Source organism: Eretmochelys imbricata, chromosome 2 (genome assembly GCF_965152235.1).
Source record: "Eretmochelys imbricata isolate rEreImb1 chromosome 2, rEreImb1.hap1, whole genome shotgun sequence".
Lineage (NCBI taxonomy): Eukaryota > Metazoa > Chordata > Testudines > Cheloniidae > Eretmochelys > Eretmochelys imbricata.
In genome coordinates, this window is record NC_135573.1 from 104,354,393 (window position 1) to 104,369,626 (window position 15,234).

A 15,234-nucleotide genomic window follows, 5' to 3' on the forward strand; every position below is an offset into this window, starting at 1 on the left:
TTAAAATTAAAGCAGCGCACAGATTTTCCAGCTGAACTCAATAGACTAAATCATTTCATAGTATTTACTTTAGTTCATGAACACCATATGCTTTTTATACATATAGTCTAAACACTGGACACAGTGATCACACAAACCTTAAGGACTAGTTTACAATGGATTTGTAGATGTCGCTTGAGACAACGAAGGTTATCACTGTGTCTGTTGAAGTCCATGAATCTAGGAGCATTAAATTCTTTCTAAAAAAAAAGAGCACATCATGTTTTTCCCTGACAGAATGAAAACAAATCTTTGCTCTTGGAGGTTTATCAAATAGTCATTAGTGAAATCCCCTTATGGATCAACAACACAGAAACCTGTATTAACTAGTATGTTGTTTTAGCAGTTTCTAATGAACCCATCACCATAGTATCTAGCAGCCGGGTGATAGGTATTTAAGGACATTGTAATGCTAAGATCAACGGAAATGTAGAAAAAGAATGACTTTGCATGTCTAGCACCTTTCAGCTTAAGGTCACAAAAGTATTATTATTGAGCTATAGTAATTTTTATGTATTGGCTGACCATAACCAGTATCTTATAGTTTCAAAAGCCATGTAATTAAATTACAATGTGCACACAGGTTTTTGACTAATAAATCAACAACTGCAAAGACATATTACTCCTGTTACATAAAGCATGGCTTTTAATAAAGGTTCAGTTTGCATATTGAGATGACAAACCAGGAAAGTATAAAGCAGGAACCCTTTAAACAAATTATTTTGGAAGCCTTATCAAGTTCTGTTGCACTGAATGTCAGACAGAAGACACCCATATGAGAATTTCAGAGTAACAGCCGTGTTAGTCTGTATTCACAAAAAGAAAAGGAGTACTTGTGACACCTTAGAGACTAACCAATTTATTTGAGCATAAGCTTTCGTGAGCTACAGCTCACTTCATTGGATGCATACTGTGGAAAGTGTAGAAGATCTTGTTAAACCCTGGATTTGTGCTGGTAATGGCCCACCTTTATTATCATACACATTGTAAGGAGAGTGGTCACTTTAGATAAGCTATTACCAGCAGGAAAGTGGGTTTGTGTGTGGGGTGGGGGGTGAGAAAACCTGGATTTGTGCTGGAAATGGCCCAACTTGATTATCATACACATTGTAAGGAGAGTGATCACTTTAGATAAGCTATTACCAGCAGGAGAGTGGGGTGGGGGGAGGTATTTTTTCATGCTTTGTGTGTATAAAAAGATCATCTACATTTTCCACAGTATGCATCCGATGAAGTGAGCTGTAGCTCACGAAAGCTTATGCTCAAATAAATTGGTTAGTCTCTAAGGTGCCACAAGTACTCCTTTTCTTTTTCCATATGAGAATGTTTTTTATTCAGCAATAGGTCTTGTCACTGCTAAGGCTTATTGAGTGCTTTGGGAGCATTTTCACTCTCAGATTTTTCCTTTGGTGACTCTGAGCTCTCTCCTAACCCCTGGTCTGCAATTTTTGACCATCTTAGTAGGCATCCCTATGTTTTTCTTGTGTAATACGTGTTTCCGATCCACAATCATAATTAGAAAGTCACTTGCTCTTTCCTAAAGACTGTAAATAACCATTAAGACCTCTTCTACAAATGGCCAGAGTGGCCAAGCTCTGTGATAGAGGCCATCTTTCCCACTGCGATCTACATGACAACGTTTTGATTTCATGGACACATTAGAGGTCTCGTACTCCAAGTGATTTGAGGCGCACACATACTCCTAGAAGAATATTTTAGTTTTGCAAACTCTGGCGCTCTTAGTGTGAGTCTGGTCAGGCCCAGCTTGACAAAGCCCTGGCTAGGATGATTTAGTTGGGGTTGGCCCTGCTTTGAGCAGAGGGTTGGAGTAGATGACCTCCTGAGGTCTCTTCCAACCCTAATCGTCTAGGATTCTGTGATCCTTAAAGCCTCAGCTTGAGGAGTCATGTGACTCAAAGAATTTCAGCTTTCATCTCTAAAACAAAAATAAATGTCTATCCCTTATGGGGATAAGAACTTAAAACATGAACTCAAAAGGTTCAAAAAGCAAATAAAGCAAACCACACATTTATTAGTTTTACAATTTGTTTTGTTTTTAAGCCAATTGACTGATAAATATTTAGAATGTTTAGGGCTGGCAGCATTGATATTTTCAACACAGTGCTAAAAGTTTGACAACAAAACCCAAAAAATTCAGAGTTATAGGGACCAGATGGTACAATGCAATAGAAAAACGGGATAGACAGGCTTTTACTATAGCTCACTACGGCACGTTCAAAACCAGCCCTGATCAGCAATGACCAAAAGCGGTTACTGTACAATGAGCTTTGTGAAATGAGCAGATGGTCTCTGTTAAAGCTGCTACTCAGACTGGGACCAAAATCACAAAGTCATTATCATCACTGGCATAGTTATCGGTAGCCTCAGTGCAGAAACTTTCTTGGCCGTGGAGGCCAAACTACCCTTTAGCCCGTAAAGGTACTGCCATCGCAGCAGGGCTGAGGTACAATAAAAAGGAACAGGCAAGGGGAAATCTGCACTGCTGCAGCGTCAAAGGGCTAGTCTACACTGGCAATGCGGAAGTGCTGCCGTGGCCGCGCTCTCCCAGCGCTCTAAAAAACCACCTCCACAAGGGGCGTAGCTGCCAGTGGGGGGGGGGGGTTCCTCACACCCATGAGCGAGAAAGTTTCAGCGCTGTAAATTGCCAGTGTAGACAAGCCCTAAGAAGAGCATTTCACTGCTCCAGAGCAAGTAACCCAGAATCTTTCACAAGCATTAAAATCACAAAAATGGGGGGGGCGGGGGGGGGGTAGTTGACCGCTGAAGTTCACTGCCCCATCATTTACTCTGGGCATTTCAGGCTTCTGAAGTCCTTTGGGATCGTGTCACTCACAGAGTTTTGCGACTTGGAGAAATTCGATGTGTTTTCCTAGATGTGCATCTTACTTGTTAGAGCCACACTGCACATCTTTCACGCTAATCCTTACTCTCATATATACTTGAACCATATTTTCACTAGGCCACTGCTAATATTCACACTAATTCTTTCTGCTGAAAAATCTCAACACAAAAATTAAAACTAAACTCTCACACTATTACTGGGCTCCCTGTAGCCCCTTGGGACAGTTTAAAAATGTGCCACCCTGGTGTAAATCCAAAGTGAAGTGGAGAATTTGAGACCCTGGTTTTTTAGACAGCCACTTCATGATTTTTTAATCTTTCTTTAGAGGTGTGTTTTAATTTCCTTTGTTTAAAGAAAGTAAAAATATAAGGCTAAAGTTCCTTTCACAGCTTTGCTCTGGATACTGCTATTCTCTCTGTGGTCTCGAGGAGGATGGCCACAACTGGTGGCTTCAACTTCCCTCCCAGAAATGGTCTCCGTTGCTCAAGGTCCTCTACCCCTCACCGCCTTTCCTGAATTAAAGCCACTCACCCCATCAGGGACACCCCCAACCTGAACCCAGCTGTCAGCTGCAAAGCACAAAAAAGCTATTTGGAATCACACCTCTAGCTTCCTAGTTAACTCTCTTCTCGTATCGTCTCTGGATGTTCTAAGGAACCCAGGAGACATTCTAACACCATGGCTGCCAATGTTTCTGTCAGAATAACGTGTACACTGATTTTATATATAACTACAGAGAGAGAGAGAGAGAGAGAGATTTTTTTATAGATCTGAAGTCATACTAAAAAAAATTATTATTGGCCTTTACTAATCTGTTAGGCTAAGTACAGAATGCTGCCAAATAAATGATTTTAAAAGGCAAAAATGCTCAATTGCCATGTATTGTTTTTTCATCTCCACAATTAAAATTACAAGGTAAAGGGCCACTTGTGGGGAGCCGGCTGAGGTAAGCACTGCCCAGAGCCTGCACCCAACCCCGCAACCCAACCCCCTGCCCCAGCCTGGAGCCCCCTCCTGCACCCAAACTCCTTCCTGGAGCCTACACCCTGCAACTCAACCCCCTGCCCCAGCCTGGAACCCCCTCTGGCACCCCAAAACTCTCATCTCTGGCCCCACCTCAGAGCCAGCACCCTCAGCCAGAGCATTTACTCCCCCACCCGAGCCCAGAGTCCCCTCGCGCACCCAAACTCCCGCCTAGAGCCCACGCCCCAACTCCTTGCCCCAGCTTGGAACCTCCTCCTGCACCCCAAACACCTCATCCCCGGCTCCAGCCAGAGCCCTCACCCCCCCTGCAACCTCCGGCCCCAACACCCATCATTTCTGGCCCCACCGTGGAGTCTGCAATCACTGAACAATAATTAACACTTCATCCCCATGAGTTACTATCCACCATTTTCTACCTGGGAACTGAGGCACACAGAGGTAAAGTGATTTATTCAAGGCCACACAGACAGTCCATGAGAGAGCTGGAGGCAGAACCCAGCAGGGTGGATTGATTTAAATCACCAAGTGGAAAGCCTCTATTTAAATCATCTGATTTTAATCAACTTTTCTATTTGTACTTCAGTTATTTTCTAAAGAAAGGTGCATTCTCATTCATTGATATAACCATTTACAACTGAATAGTCTCTTTATACTAGTTTTGGTACATCTTTTTGCTACCTCGGAGGACATACTATACCTATATACATTTATTTAAGCAAATTATATAGCTTAATATTTTCAGATTCTTATTAACTGTATATTTTTAGTATGTTAGAAAATGGTGACTGATGGGTGGAGTCATGAATATTCATAAGTTGATAACTGAGCCAGGCAAGTAGGGGGAAGCTATAAAACAGGAGTCTGAGACCAGGCAGGTGGGCTCAATGGATGATCTTGATGAGATACAGGATGGTGTCTCCTGGAGTCAGAGGCCAGGTCCCAAAGCCTGTGATGATCTTGCCAGTGTCTTGTACCCAGCAGCACACCCCCGAGGCCCCCACAATACAGTACATAGCCTATTGTTTATACCCATATTTATAAAGCTTGACTTCAACCATTAGATCTTTTTCTCCCCTAATTCTTTCTTTATACAGTAAGGCAGCCTTTAATCCAAAATTGTTGACAGAAGCGGATGGATTCAGCCTATTTATTTTTTATTTAAATGTTTTAAGAGATTACACAAGTTTAGGCCTTAACATATTTTGTATTAAATTCAGATGTCATTTTAAACAGGTTTATTTTTAAAAAGAAAAAAATCATTATAAATTTAAACAAGTAAGAAAATTCAATTTAAATTAAAAAAAAATCTGATTTTTTATTCTCTCCCTCCCCCCCTCCACAAAACCATCATTGATTTTTATCCACCCCCTAGAACCCTATATCGTGAATCCTAGTCCTAGGCTTTAATCTTAGGACATTGCATACTTCATGATTACTTATATAGCAACCAAAGCCTGCTTGTCCTTTCTAGGGACAAATACGAGGACAAGGTCCCAGACCAGATGAGCAATACAAAATCTTTAAATAATAAGATTCCTTTCTTACATTTGAAGAAAACAAAGCAACATGGAATCTATGTATAATTGGTTGATTTATTTAATTGTTTTTAAAATCACTGCAATTGACAGAGAATGTGAGCTCCATGAAATGTACCATACATTCAACAAAGATGTATTTAAAGTCACTGATTTCTTAATTCTCTGAGGTGATCACTGCTACAGATAATTCCTTATATATAAAAAGTTCTGTAACTTTGCTTTTAAAGCATCTTTCAAGATGACATTCAAGAGAGTTCCTAGCCAAGTATCCCAGCTTTTCAAATGCTCTAAATGGAAAATGACTTTAGACACTAGCCCACTGGCTTCTCTTCCAGCATTTGCAGCTCTGGTATGAAAGAAACATGTTCACAGAGCATACTGTTTTTGGTAGTGACAGCAGACTGTTAAGAATCTGCAGACCAAAGAGTCCCAAAAGAAGAAAGGAAAAACCATGTTCATTTTATCTTCAGTAATACCTGTTACACAAAGCCAAGAGACCTTAGCAGCCATTTAGCTATTACACCCCTCTTTCAAACAACAATAGAAAAAAAGACCATCAGGTACAAAAATCTTAGTACTACAAGTTATTAAAAAACCAAACCATTAAAACATGTGAGAAAGTGTTTGCATACAAGTAGAAATACAATCCTCATTGAAGCAGCATACACCAGAGAGGACAGTCGTTAAGTTTTTAATTAAAAAGAGAAAAGCCCAGATGTTCTTTTAACACAACCAGAACATTTGGGAAAGGGAGAGGAATAAAACATTCATAGTCTGCCATGCCACAAACATTGTCTTTGTAAGGTCACTTCAGGCATAAAAGAGCATGGTGTCAAACAAAAAGCATGGAGTCAGAGTTTGACCATAGCACTCTATGCCAGGCCCTCAGATAGAATGACTTTCCTGAGTTTTGGTTTATTTGTGTAGATTTGCCAGTGGCCCAGGTAGTCCCCCTGCAGGCACCACAGATCAGGGCAGGTCCTACCTGTTACTCTGGGATGTACCAATCTCCTCTGCATCCAGCTGCCATGGCAGCGCTCGCCACCCAGCCATCCCAAAGGAGGAACATGATCAGCTCAGAGGCTGCTCCATAAAAAACAGAGGCTTAGGGTGCACAAATGCAATACTGTGCTTGGATCGTGCCACACCCATACAGCCAAATCCTGACCCCAATGAAGATCATGAGAATTTTGCCAATGGGGCAGGATTTGGCTCATAGAAACAGAGGACATCACCTCCAAGAAATGCATGGGGAGTCGGATCCCAAAGGTCAAGACAGCCAGGTTGGGATTTATTTTAGACGGAGAGATTAAGAATTCAGAAACAAGGAAAGCCAAAGCACAATAGTGAAGGACAATTTGGTGTCAATTATCTGAAAATAAACATTCCTGATAGACTTTACTGCATTGTGACTATATGCTTTTGCTCTTCACAAGAATATGGCCACCTCCCGTTAAAGATGGTCCATACCTAAAAGCATGGTAGAGCCAAATATAGCAGGTTAGTGAGAATACCTGATTGAAACTGAAGATGTAATATCCCAGACTTGTTGCCTTATTTAAGATAGTGTATCTTTTTGGAATGTTCTCAGAAAACAAAATGTCTCACTGGAAATCTAGCACTGCCTTAAACACCAGTATCTGCAGGAAGGCAGCATTTATCTGACAGGAAAGACTGAGTCTCAAAGAAGAAGACAACACAGATAACTGTTTCTGGGACTCAGTAATCTCTCTCTATTCATCTCCTACAGGTCAAGCTAGGCTCACTATGGCAACTGGCTGAAGCCAAAGGGCTTGATAACTGAACATTAAAACTGTATCCACTTAGCATTTCCAGAGAAGTGCAAATTCTCAGAAAGGGCACAATGACTAATGTTGGCAAACATACAATTATATACAACTTAGATTATATAGAACATTATATGCCCCTCAGGCCTTCTCACTTTCCCTTCCAGCTACTATCTAGCTTTCTAAAAGAAAACAGCCTGGAAGAGCTTGAATAGCATAAAAACCATTATACTTCTCTTCACACCTATTCCTTTGTTACATTTGCATGATTGGCTAACACAAGAAATACCCCAGAACACAAACTGGTGTCAGTTGGCAGTCAATAATACTAATGAGAATCTCAGTATTTAACTAACCACATTATTAGAAAGCAGACCCTGCTCTCTAGATTACTGCTTTACTTCTCCCACTCCAAACCTTAGTAACCCATTTTCATTGACACGTCTTTATTCCTGCTTTTCCCAATTTCTCAACCAGTGCCTAGAAATTTTTCACTAGCACTCCTGGCAACGCCCGCCTACTGGCCCCATTCAGCATGGCTGTAGGCATCCCAACAACCCTCCCAGAGTCTTTGTCACACACCATCAATAACCCAGTTGTGCACCCCTAATCAGACAGGGCCCCATTCTCTCCCTGAAAGCAGCTGCTTCAAAGCAAGACTACTTAGTTCGTTAGACTCCCTCTCTCCCTCCCCTTAATTCTCCCTTCATCCCACCTGGTAACTATGTCTCGTTTAGATTTGGCCATAGCATCATCCACACCATAACCTCCCTGAAACTATCCCTTACCTTGATCTATTCACTGCCACACTGATCCAGCAGTGTGAGTGTGCGTGCAAACAGTACATTTACATTTTATACTGGCTATTATTGGTTTACTTTAGACTGTTCACCATCCCTTCTCAGTCCCTTCCCCCCTGCCCACCTTCCTGATCCACTGCACCATCCTTTTTGAAACTTTGTCAGTGTCTTCATACATCACTGAAATATTTAACTCTGATATTCCAAGCTTACTTCAAATGTACACACTTTATATAAATAGGTAAACGCTTCAGACAAAATATTCAATCATCTCTGTGGTTTATCATTTCTTTAAATAGCATTAAAAACACAAACATCCAGCCCTTGCAATTATGCACACACACACACACACACACACACACACACACACACACGAATTTATAAGGCTCATAGGTATGTATGCAAAAAATAAACAGACTGTCCGCCCCCGACCCCATCCCCAGAAAAACAAATTCTATACAATGAATCTGAAACCAAACAGAAGCAAACCATTAAAAATACCAAACTTTTTATGTTTTCGAGCATTCTTCTCTCTTCTGTTTTCAACTCATCAAAATAGTATTTACAAGTGGAAGGAAAAGCTGCAGAGGCAGACTTCACAACACCATTGACCTGTAGCCATCTCCACCACGTGCTTCAGAGTGCCTTTGTACTGGCTGGGTGTGCAGCGTGCGATGCCGGCTTCTGAGGGTAGTAGCTGTAGAAGTAAACCTGTAGCAGGATGGCCATGTCCACAAAGACCTGGAGCAGGCCACATATTGAGAACTGGAAAGGAGCCTGGTTCAGGATAAAGTAAACAGTCTTGAAGGTATCACCACTGGTCCACATCAGCACCATCTTGACACTACAAAAAGGGACAAAACAAAGAGAAGAATTAAAGAGGGTATGACTTAGGAACCTCTTGGGGCTAACTGGCAGAGGGCACCGGGGATATATAGTTTTCCTGGGACCCCCTGGGCCAGATGTATGCATATTAAGTTGACCAAAAGGTGGCATGTGAATTCTCTACCAAGAGCCCCCTGGTCATCTTAATCATTGCAAAATGTATATAGGATCATTTGTTTAAGAAATTATGTATCTGTACTGAAAATTATGTTCTAAAGGTACATGAGTGAAGGCAGGTCACCAGGAGGTGATAAACATGCTCCTGTCAAGTAGGAGAGAAGAGCCGCTTAGCTCTCTCCGCCTGGTCACCTGTGTACTGTCCGTTTCACAATGGAGGCTTTTTTTTTTTTTTTTAAACTCCTGAAGGAATTCTGCACCAAAATTAAAAATTCTGGGCACAATATTCCAAAATATGCAAAATTCCACAAGTTTTATTTATCAATAAATAAATGCAGAGGCTCCAGCATAGCAGTGGGAGCACAGGCCACTGGCTTGCTGAAGGTGGGAGATCACCCTGCAGCCATCCACCCCACACTCCCCAGACACAAACTCAGCAATGAGGATGCACCCAACCCTGACACAGCACAAGGCCCGGGCACCCTGGGGCCCTGCCCTTCTGCCCCAGGTGCACCAGGGGTGGGGCAGGCTCAATCAGGCAGGATCCAAGTGTGGAGGGGCTCAGTGTGGGGGAATCCAGGTGTGGGGTGAAAGGATTCTGTGTGGGGCTCAGTGGGGAGTCTAGGTGTGGGGGGATCTGGATGCACAAAGGCTCATTGGGGGTGATTCCAGGTGCAGGGGCAATGGGACTCTCCAGGGACTTCCAGGAGATTGGGGCTCAGCAGAGGGGTCTGAGTGTGCAGGATCTCAGCACGGGATGTCTGGGTGTGGGGAAGTGGTGCTTGGTGGGGTGGGAGTATCGGTGCAGCTAGTTGGGGGTCAGTGGTATGGGGCTCAGGTTGGTGCAGGGGGTGGAGCATCAGGGTCAAGGTCTGAGTGCCGGGAACTCATTGGGGGGTGGTCTGGGTGCAGGGGTGGGGATCTGGAGGCAGGGGGTCAGTGCAAGGGGGGGCTCCAGATTCAGGGGTTCAGGTTCAGTGGGGTGGGGTTCAGGTATGGAGGGCTAGGAGGGTTCCGGATGTACCTGGTGAGGCTTGGCAAGGGTGTCTGGGTATGAGAGGTCTGGATGCATGGGAGTTGGGTGGATGGGGGAGCAGCTCCCCGTACAGTGACCCCTCCCACCACTATTGAGTTGCAATGGAGGCAGGAAGCAAGGGAGGATGCTGAGCTTCCTGCAGCTGGGGGAAGTTTCTGGGGTGGGTCTGACACAGCCCCAGACACCTCTGGCAGGGGAAGAGGAAGTCCTGTTCTCTCCTGCCTCCACCCCAGTCGGGACTAGCAGCTGATCCTGGCTTAGGGTAGGAGCCACTGGCTGGGGTGTCCCCAGCCCCGTGGTGATTTACCTGTCCGCCGGTTGCTCCATGTGCTTGATGTACCTACTCCACTAGGGAGTGGTGCATGACTGCTCCTGCAGCTTCCCTTTGCTTCCCTGTCAGAAAGTCATTTTTCTGCGGGAAAGCAAAGAAATCTGCAGGGGACATGAATTTTGCACATGTGCAGTGGCACTGAATTCCCCCAGGTGTACTTTTTGCATTACCGAGCCTGATGCTAAATCAGGAGATTGTGAATTCAACAAGAGGAAAGATGTAGGAAAAATCAAAAACAGCAAGGAAGTTTACAAGCAAAAACAATGGATTTGGGAGATATAACTGGGAGTACTGAGTACACCTAGATCCTTCACCTAGAAGACAAAGTGTTAGCGTGTTCTCTTTTTATGAATGGAGGGTCACAGCCAGGCTGGCTAGCAAATGCTGCAAAGACTTGGGGTGAGCTAAACTTCATTAGACAGGAACATATCTTGTTAGTTAAGTCTAGGCTCTAGAGTGCATGTTACGATTTTATTTTACATATAACCATTTGTTTCCAATAGTTTTACTTGCTATTTCTCAAATTTCTATTCTTTGTTAAATACATTCATACTTGTTTTCACTATAAACACATCTAAGTGCTGCATCTTAAGTGGAGCTGTGATCTAAGGTGTAACTGGTAAGGGAGACACTCGGGATGACGTGTAGTTTGTAGCAATAGCCATGCTCAACTGCAGAGGGACAGCAGAGCCTCTGTAGGCTAAGAGGGGAGAGCTTGTGTTCCCCATGACAGGTGGAGTCAGGGAGCTGACATCCGGCAGGCACAGGCAAGGCTTCCTCCTGCTAAAGGCAGGTGATAGCAAGGGGCCTCACAACCCTGGGAAGTATTACAGGTGGAAAGACGTGAAACTTTTATATAGGTTTAGCTTTACCAGACCATGACAGCATTGATCTACCTACATGAACAGTGGTCAATACCTGATGCTGCAGAGAAAGGCTACTACCAAGTCCACACAACACACTTAATCCAATCACACAGTGCTCTAGTTAGGGGTGGATAATTGCTTTCTGACCCCCTAAAGCCTATAGTTTTGTTATCTTAGTACCTACAGACATGAATGCCAGTGGCCAAGAAGTTATCTAAATCCTTTTAAAAATCACGCTGTGATATTTGACTTGATGACATCCTATGAAAATAAATTACATAATTTTATGTGCAGCATAATCAGTGTAAGTAATATGGTGAACATCAAACAGACTTCAAATATCTTTTCACTGCAACACTTACGGCCTCCCGTGAGTGGCTCACACACACACCCTCTAGTCACTCTAAATAAACACATAATGCGAAGAACTGATTTCTTGTACATCATACCATGCAATGTGAGCTCCAGAGTCAAAAATAGGTAGCCCAACAGTACGCACAAAGAAAACAATGAATATATCTGCAGCTGTTTATAGCAAGGTTAAAAGGCCATCAAGAGGATTTGCTCCCATGGTTTATACCTGTGCCAATGTCCAAACTTTAATACCCATCATTCCTCCCTTTTCTACTTTCATTTTGCTGCATCTTTGGCCTTTCCCTGCTTTCCCCTCACCTCCAGTGCATTTCTGGTCCTCCCATTCAAGCTTAAGGAGAAAGTATGGGGAACAGAAATAGATTTTAAAACGTAAAATACGTAAGGTTTTTCTTGTCGTGCCCTCAACATTGACAGTCAAGGATGTGAACAATCAGTTTCTGAAAGTTGGTTATAGGCTTGATATAATTATAACTGGAGAGCTTTTTAAAGGGGCAGATAAGCAATACTAATAAAAGCTTTGCAGTTCACAGTTACATTATCATAAATATTATGCAGCCCATAGATGAAATGTCAGAATTATGACTGAGTTTTGTCAGACTTGATTGTAATTCATCAAACGTAATGGTGCACACACTGTAGAAAAGGAATAGGGCCCAATGTTCATTTCCAAAACATTCAAAGGGGAGGAGGGGAAATCAAGATAGGTCAATTTGTATTTTGGATACAAATTTATCACCCTAATATGGGCTAAATCCAGTATTCCATACTCTAATCCTTACTGTAACAGGGGCCAAGGGAGTAAGAAGATACTGACCCATCACGTAACAGGAGCATAAGCCTTTTGCAACATTTATACCCCATGTTAGGTGACTGGGATCATAAAACAAAGATGAGTAACAATTTACATATTATGACGCGACCAAGGGATTTCATGTGTGAAGCTGCAAGCTGGACATATGATTCAATAAATAATAATATATGACGAGTTCAATCTCAAATTGTATACAAACAAGAAGAAGAAAAAGATAAGGTAAGCCTAGTTCAGTCCTTCTCGTTCAGTGAAGGAAAGCACAGCCCTTCTGTGTAACAAACGCCACCAGCAGATTTTTTAAGAACAGAAACAAATCTGAACAGCTTGAATAAGTGAGACGGGAGTGCAATAAATTAGGGTACTTCATTTGCAGACAGCTGAAATGACTCCTCATGGTACTAAGCAGATGGATGTTTGCCATGCAGCTGATCGTGGACACATGATTTAACGGTGAATCTGTCATTTTACAATTTTGTTTGTCTGTTCAATAAAAGCATCCCATGCTAAACAAGTGTGTGCCTGGCCTGCCGTGTCTGGCAAAATGATATGTTAATTGTTTGGATAAATCCAGTTAAAAGATGCCCCAGAGATTTTAAGTAGGAGTCAAACATCCAAAGGACAAAACCTGGGACCTCTTTCTTTGCCAGATATTCAGCAAGAAAAAACAAAGTCAAACTCACTTCAGAAAAGGGGGCTATTTAAAAATATCCCAGTCTGTTGCTACCCCAGAGTGTTTTCAGGGGAAATGTATCTCATCAGCAGTCTATAAACCCTGAGGGAGTTTGATCTCCTGGTGAGAGAACTATAGCCAAAGGCAAAAAGCTTTTGGATAAATCCAACGTAGCGCTTTCTGGGCAAAGCACATGCTGCAATGGCAATGCAGATCTAACAGTCACATGAGCCATGATGTCCAGACAAATCGGACTGTGAACTTTCATTAGGAAATATTTTATGATCTTGTTGTTTGCAATGCTGGTTAACAAATTTGGTGAGTGATCCTGCATGCCTGGCACATTTAAGAGACCCAGTGACTTCAGTGGGAATTTCAGATGCTCAAGGAAAGTAGGATTGTGCCCGTGATGTTTGCCAGGACACACTCCAACACTCAGTGTTCAGAAGAACACCAAGTTATTCAGTTGCATATATATAATCAGATTGACATGAAATGAATATAGCTTAAAAGTCAACATTGTCAGACATCAGAAAATGTACATTAGTTGGGGCATAACACCAGGAGAAAATCTGCAAATTAATGCTGGGTTTCTGATTTTAAAAAATTGCTATGAAAAAAATTATAGATATATAAAAAAGCAAGCAAATAATTGCGACAAACCTAATTTCACAAATAAATCTAGGCCAGAGGCCCAGGAAATAACCAGGCCACCCTGCACATACTAGTGACCACACAAGTTCTCCCTACTCACACACCCTTATATTTACAATGTTACAGACATGCTGGTAGCACCACTTATTGGTAAGGTTGCCTAATACTTTCCACTTTAGCACTACCCCTGTTCTCAGTAGACTGTGACTTTACCAAACTGTAACCATCTGGGGTGCAATTTTCCATGCTGGGAGTCTGCCTCAGGCTGAATGTTTTTTGGAAAATTTCAGCTACAACAGTTTAGAAGTGTGAGCAACAGGAGTGATGTAGTGGTGGGAGTCTGTTATAGACCATCGGACCAGGGGGATGAGGTGGATGAGGCTTTCTTCTGGCAGCTCGCAGAAGCTACTAGATCACACGCCCTGGTTCTCATGGGTGACTTTAATTTTCCTGATATCTGCTGGGAGAGCAATACAGCGGTGCATAGACAATCCAGGAAGTTTTTGGAAAGCGTAGGGGACAATTTCCTGGTGCAAGTGCTAGAGGAGCCAACTAGGGGGGGAGCTTTTCTTGACCTGCTGCTCACAAACCGGGAAGAATTAGTAGGGGAAGCAAAAGTGGATAGGAATCTGGGAGGCAGTGACCATGAGTTGGTTGAGTTCAGGATCCTGACACACGGAAGAAAGGTAAGCAGCAGGATACGGACCCTGGACTTCAGGAAAGCAGACTTCGACTCCCTCAGGGAACGGATGGGTAGGATCCCCTGGGGGACTAACATGAAGGGGAAAGGAGTCCAGGAGAGCTGGCTGTATTTCAAGGAATCCCTGTTGAGGTTACAGGGACAAACCATCCCGATGTGTCGAAAGAGTAGTAAGTATGGCAGGCGACCAGCTTGGCTTAACGGTGAAATCCTAGCAGATCTTAAGCATAAAAAAGAAGCTTACAAGAAGTGGAAGGTTGGACATATGACCAGGGAAGAGTATAAAAATATTGCTCGGGCATGTAGGAATGAAATTAGGAGGGCCAAATTGCACCTGGAGCTGCAGCTAGCGAGAGATTTTAAGAGTAACAAGAAGGGTTTCTTCAGGTATGTTGGCAACAAGAAGAAAGCCAAGGAAAGTGTGGGCCCCTTAATGAATGAGGGAGGCAACCGAGTGACGGAGGATGTGGAAAAAGCTAATGTACTCAATGCTTTTTTTGCCTCTGTCTTCACGAACAAGGTCAGCTCCCAGACTGCTGTGCTGGGCATCACAACATGGGGAATAGATGGCCAGCCCTCTGTGGAGAAGAGGTGGTTAGGGACTATTTAGAAAAACTGGACGTGCACAAGTCCATGGGGCTGGATGAGTTGCATCCGAGAGTGCTAAAGGAACTGGCGGCTGTGATTGCAGAGCCATTGGCCATTATCTTTGAAAACTCATGGCGAACGGGGGAAGTCCCGGATGACTGGAAAAAGGCTAATGTAGTGCCAATCTTTA

The 15,234-nt window shown here is 43.0% G+C and overlaps 1 protein-coding gene across 3 annotated transcripts in view; it reads right to left on the reverse strand.

The window, feature by feature from the left end:
• Nucleotides 1-5,458: 5,458 nt before the first annotated feature.
• The window catches only part of SLC66A2 (solute carrier family 66 member 2), a 110,550-nt gene continuing 100,774 nt past the window's right edge, over nucleotides 5,459-15,234 (reverse strand). For 2 of the 3 annotated variants that reach the window (XM_077810535.1, XM_077810534.1), the window contains one exon: nucleotides 5,459-8,855. In XM_077810535.1, the coding sequence (XP_077666661.1) occupies nucleotides 8,648-8,855 (208 nt within the window). In that variant the 3' untranslated portion in view covers nucleotides 5,459-8,647. The remainder of the gene's footprint in view (nucleotides 8,856-15,234) is intronic. The other variant, XM_077810536.1, reaches the window with a different exon arrangement.